This window comes from Miniopterus natalensis, chromosome 1, assembly GCF_054644295.1.
Source record: "Miniopterus natalensis isolate mMinNat1 chromosome 1, mMinNat1.hap1, whole genome shotgun sequence".
Classification (NCBI taxonomy): Eukaryota; Metazoa; Chordata; class Mammalia; order Chiroptera; family Miniopteridae; genus Miniopterus; species Miniopterus natalensis.
In genome coordinates, this window is record NC_142081.1 from 130333821 (window position 1) to 130339820 (window position 6000).

Genomic DNA, 6000 nt, shown 5'->3' on the forward strand with positions numbered 1-6000 from the left:
CCCAATGAACTCCCGTGAGGTCACCAGTCATCTTCAGGACAGGGAGGGGGAGGGAGTAATTTGCTGCAGGGCAGAAAAGATGCTAATTTACCCTTGTGTGCAAAACAAGAAAGAATTCTGAGTCTCGAAACTGGAGATCATATTATATTCTCATTATACATTTTATCTTTTAAAATATTTTTTAAAATTTCACAGGTACATATAACAGGCTTTTTGTCATGATCCTCTTGGTACAAATGCCACACGTTACTAGAAAAAACTAATGGAAACCCTAGTATGGTACACACTTGGCCTCCAGCAGTTACTTCTAACTTAATTCACTGAAGCATTTAATTATAACAACATGATCTAGTTTTGGGCCTTTTCTTGAGGCACTTACATCTTCTCTCTAATCTTGTTTCATCAAAATTTCCTTAAGAAGTAGAGGTCAATAATTTATTATGATCATTTCAAGGGAAGAGATATGGGGCAAGTCACTTATTCCCTCTGCTTCTAAAAAATCAATCTACTTTTCCACCTGGTGACTCACACTGGTGATTGAGTCTACAGAAAAATACGTTGCACTGTGAACTTTGTGCCTTTTCTGTATGCTGAAGATAAGAGGCTAACAGAAGATGAGGTCTGAAGACATGTAATCTGCAAAGAGAGTGGAAAGACAGCTTACTCACTTATTCAACAAGCATTTATTGACCATCTACTTTGTGTATGGCACTGTGCTAGACTCTGTAAGAAATAGAAACATAAATGGTATCTGCCCTCCAGAGTTTTCACTCTAGTAAGGATAGTCATATATGTGTGTGCATGCATGTGTGTATGTATATGCATAGCTAATTCTCTGATAGAGGGAAGACATTCTGTGAAGCACAGACTATCCAATACCACAAATAGGAAGGGGCTGTTTATAATTTGGCTCTATCGCTGGCTGGACCTGTGAGCAAGTTTCTTAGTGATTGTGAGCTCGGTTTCCTCAACTGACATAACAATATCTGCTGTTAGAATCTGTTTTCAAAATCAGGATGATGTAGCTAAGGCATCTAGCCCAGTGCCTGACTCTAATTAACCATATGACAATGGATATGACTTGAAAAGGAGGGAGAGCTCGCTGTGAGTAGAGGTGATCAAAGAAGCTTCACAAAGAAGAGGGGGTGTAAGATGAACCTGAAAGGTGGGTCAGGATTTAAAGATGAGGAAAAGGAAATGGGAGCAGAATGTGGGGGAGGCATCCTTTCAAGATGGAAGTGTCATTAGCAAAGGTCAGAGGTAGGAAAGGCAGGTGGCATATTCCATGAGTAGACTTGTCTAGACAGTAGAGAGGGTTGCAATGGGAATCGAAGGATGTGTGTTGGCATCTGGCTACAGAGAGCCTGGAACGCCTGCCCAGGGGCTCAGAGGACTTTGGGACTCACAGAAGTGTAGATCCCCTTGCTTCACCCTGCATTTTACAGGTAAGGAAACTGAGACTCAGAAAATTTGCCCAAGGCCATGTGGGTAGTCAGCCTCTTAGGATGAGAGTCTCATGTTATTTCCACTGTGCAGTGGTTTTCTAATGAGATGCTTTGGAACTCAAGTTTCCATTGAGAGGCCTCAGTGACCAACTCATGGCAAGGCGAGAGGAAGTAGGACCATGCCCATGACTGACCACTTGCACACACTGGAGTGGTTGCATGAGCATTTCACTTAGATTGCTAAAAAGACTCTCCTAATTTTAAATAAAGAAAGAAATCTCCACTTTGCTACTTTGTTTATTTTATTTTTATTTTTAAATTTTTTATAGAGTAGAGCCTTTGAAGCTTTTCAAGTAGAAGGTAACACAAGTAAAGCAGTGTTTTAAAACACAGACTGGCTATTCTTATAAGAGGTAAAAACAAGAGATACCTGCAATTTAAGTGTGAATGGAGGTCAGGTTCTGCCAGAACCTCATGGAAAATACTGCATTTCACCATGGGTTCTGTTTAAGACCCAGGGCCTCCTATGACACCCTCCAACTAGCAATTACTTTATAAATAAACATCTAGCTGATATAAGAGGGGGATGACAATTCCGGACACACAGGGGAACGATGACTTTTCTAGTTTCATGTCTGGACCCTCCTGTTCCTTAATGCCCTTGACGTGTTTGTTTAAGTTTGAAAAGAGTTTCCAGGTTTCTTTCCTGTCCTGGCCAATGTTCATTTTGACTTCATGGGGGAAAGTAACAGGAGAAGGGACAGAAGAGGAAAATATCTATGTAACAAGTCAGAGATGAGGAAAGAGGATTTGAAGGATTGCTCATCCAGCAGATTTGCAGAATTCAAGAGTGATTCTAGATAATCAGTCGTTTCTCCAAAGCTGCTTAGTTTACTAGGGACTAGGTTACATTATACCAATATAACGAGGCTGTAATTCCAAAAAGACAGCTTTGTAAGAAATCAAACTCGATTAATGGGCAATCAGCCAAACAATAAATAAATTGATCACTTATTCTATGTTGTTGGATTTTACAGACCAGGAAGCAGTGCACGTGTGTGTATGTGTATGTGTGTGTGTATTGTTATTTCATTTAACCCTCAGAATGGCCCTGTGGGGAAGACACTTCACCCACTTTACAGGTGACAAAACTTGCCAGAGGTCCTGTAAATAACACAGGGTAAAGCTAATTTCAAACCAGGTCTATACAACTCAAAAAATAGCATTTCGAGGGAGTAAGGAAGGAAAATCTCAGACTCCAGAATATTCAAAAGGCTTGTTTCGGGGGAGCGTGTTGCCACCAGTTGACTTGAGTCAACAGTTATTAACGGTAAGTGAAAAAAATAAGGTTAGAAAAGCAAGTGCCAAAAAGCTAGGCCTTTATCTTTGTGAAGTCAAATTCATGTGACTCATACACTAAGAAATGCCACCTCCATCTGAGGCTAATTGGTGCATCCCTCGGGAAGTAATTGCTCCCTTTCTGTTCCTTTTCAGCTCTTTGTGAGGGAACCTGAAAAAAGGCTGGGAGTAAGGGGAAACATCCGCCAGCACCCATTGTTTCAGGAGATCAATTGGGAAGAGCTTGAAAGAAAAGAGATTGATCCACCGTTCAGGCCTAAAGTGGTAAGGAGACACCCTGGAGCAGGGATGGGTACCACCTGGTTCCAGCCATTCTCCCTCTACTCCCAAGCTGCCTGCCTGTCCCCTTGAGGGTGGGAGAAGACTGACTCTCAGTTATGCTTCAAACATAGGGCTTACTTTTGAGAGTCTTAGAAAGCTGAATTGTACACCATACTGAACAGAATTTATGAATAAGTGTTTGTGTTTACATTTTCTCTCTTTCTTTGTCATGAGCACCAAATGGACCAGGTGGCTTGAGGAGAGCTTGTCCCAATCTTTGTTGTCTTGGAAGACAGCCCAAGATGTTTAGTAATAAAATTAATGTGGATGGGAGAACCAGTGGCAGTGAAGGAAGTTGATAAAAGAACAGGAATATATAATCTGCAAAACTCCTTCCTTCTACTCTCACCTCCCACCACCCCCACAACCCACCCCCAGCCCCACCACCTACCCACTAGTCCCTGCAGACTAAAAGGACAGGTCGAATATGGGCTCATCACTTTTCCAAAGGTTGCCAGTTCTGCTTCATGTATAAACTATTAGCAAGAAACATTAAATCCTATTTGAATGTTTATGGAATTCTTTTATATGAATTTAATTATACTATTGATAAATTGATGAGTCAGGATATTAGAGATGTTCAACAAAAACCACATATGATCATCTGTAAGTATTACTTCAGTTTAGTTTGTCTGCAAACACCAGTGCTGTCATACACAAATTATAGCCTCGATAACAAAAGTACAGATAATTAATTCAGTGGCTGATTTTCTTCCCTTTTTTCTCCCCTTAAACTCTGATCAAGAAATCACCATATGACTGCAGCAATTTTGACAAGGAATTCTTAAATGAGAAACCCCGGCTGTCATTCGCCGACAGAGCGCTGATCAACAGTATGGACCAGAACATGTTCAGAAACTTTTCCTTCATTAACCCTGGGATGGAGATGCTGATATCCTGAATCCCCACTCTAGACACAGAAGGAATTTGCCTTCTCTCTGTGAACTGGTTCGAGTGATACTCCTTGGGTTCCTTTTCAACTTGGGAAAGAAAAGAAACACTCAACAATAAAGGCTGAGGCCTTTCAGCTCCTCACTGACTTTGCATCTGTAGCAGAAACCAACTCATCTTCACTAATGACAATGCCTTTGGTTTCTCTTGTCATCTTTCACAGCCACTCTTGAAGTTAGGTCATGACTAACCATAGTTATTTACTTGAAAGATGGTTCTTCACACTGTGAAAAATTTGGAAACTTAATTCTGCTCTAATGGTGGCTCTTCACTTGTGCACCAACTGCTGATCAATGAAACACTTGGTGACTCAAGGAACAAAGTGAGAGCAAGCATCTCAAGACTGAAACAGCATGTTGCCTGGTGTAGTAATGGGTTTCATTTAAGCTGCAGACAAGTAACCACTAACCCATTTTTTTCTGTGTACATCTGTGGAAGTGTGAATGGTAGGGGGGAGGAAGCCCTGAATAGGAGTCCTTCACAATAAACATAGCTTTGTAACTTGAGATTTATAAATCCATCATTCTGATTAACCATGAAATCCACAGGAAAGAGGAAAATGGAAAGTGGGAAGAGTTCATGTCACTGATATGGAAGGTTTTAATAAAATACCCACTCTGGTGATCTTGTCAACATAGATATTAAATTTAGAGTTCAACAAAGATAGAATCATGGTACTCCTGCCAATAAAACCTTTCTATCCATCCATTCTCAGTTGATATCAGTACAATGGCAGTCACTCACCCAATACCATCTTCACATTTATTATAACAAGTAAAGAAATGAGTGTATAATTCTTTCAAGAGAAAAATAAAACTGTCCCTTATACCATTACTGATGAATTGATGACTCATAAGTCTCTCTTTAGGCATCACTCAAGATAAAAGACCCATGCATGCTAATTGTAGCAGTCGATCTTGTTTAATTAGAATTCTAACTATACATTTTTAAGTATCTGTGCTGTTTGTATATTTTGATAAAATGTTGTGACTTAATGACAGAGGTGGATATGTAAACATGGAATAAAAGAAAGAAAGATGTCTCTTAATAGTTTAATTCCCTACTTGTTCCCCCAAGAACTGGTTCTGTCATTGGGTATCATAGAGATACAGCTAGCATTGAGCTGATGTTTTAAATTTTGGGAATCAATAAAAATCCCAAAGTGGGTGAGAAACTCGGATAACCCTTAAGTCACTGGTATTCTGTTCCTCTTTCCCTTCACAACAAGATTTCCTGACGGGGTAGTAACACATGTTGCCTCTACTTCTCCAACACCCGAATTCAGCTCTGCTCTTCAACCTCTCTCTCCTGCCACTGCTTTCTTCATGGACTACACCTTCTTTCCAGCCCACTTGATGGACTAATACTTCTTGTGGAGTATTCCAGGCCCTCATCTACCTTTCTACAGCATTTTATACCAAGAAAGACCCTCTCTTTTATCTCAGCCCCTCAGACACTCTGACACAGCACCTTCCCCTTTGATCCCTGCCACCTTTGATTACCTCCTTGGCAGACCCCTTTTCCTCCTTCTGCCCCAAATCACTTCCAACTCCGCCCCCCTTCCTTGCCTTCACTTTCCCTTGGTTCTCTCCACCTTCTGTTTTAAAGCTCACTCAATCCAATTCATCCCAAATCTACATCTCCACCTCTCTGCCAGGCTTCAAACAGGACCCATTAACTATTCTATGTGCTTACAGTCTTTATCCTTAGCGTATTTCCTGTTTCTGTTAATGGCACCGTCATAGGCCCAGTCATCCAGGCTCAGAACTTCAGTCATCTTTGACTAGTTGACTATCCCCTCTCCCATTTATTTTTTAACAAAATCATTATGATTCTGCTTCTACAATCTCTCCAAAATACATACTCATCTCTTATTTTCTTTCCTGCTAATTATGCCTGGGTCAATCTCCCCATCTTAAGTCTC

General features: G+C 40.6%; 1 protein-coding gene across 1 annotated transcript in view; it reads left to right on the top strand.

The window, feature by feature from the left end:
• PRKCQ (protein kinase C theta) overlaps window positions 1–5213 on the top strand; it is a 71780-nt gene extending 66567 nt beyond the window's left edge. Inside the window, exons 16-17 of the mRNA XM_016219777.2 lie at window positions 2940–3068; window positions 3871–5213. Of these exons, the coding sequence (XP_016075263.2) occupies window positions 2940–3068; window positions 3871–4026 (285 nt within the window). The 3' untranslated portion in view covers window positions 4027–5213. The remainder of the gene's footprint in view (window positions 1–2939; window positions 3069–3870) is intronic.
• Window positions 5214–6000: the final 787 nt, after the last annotated feature.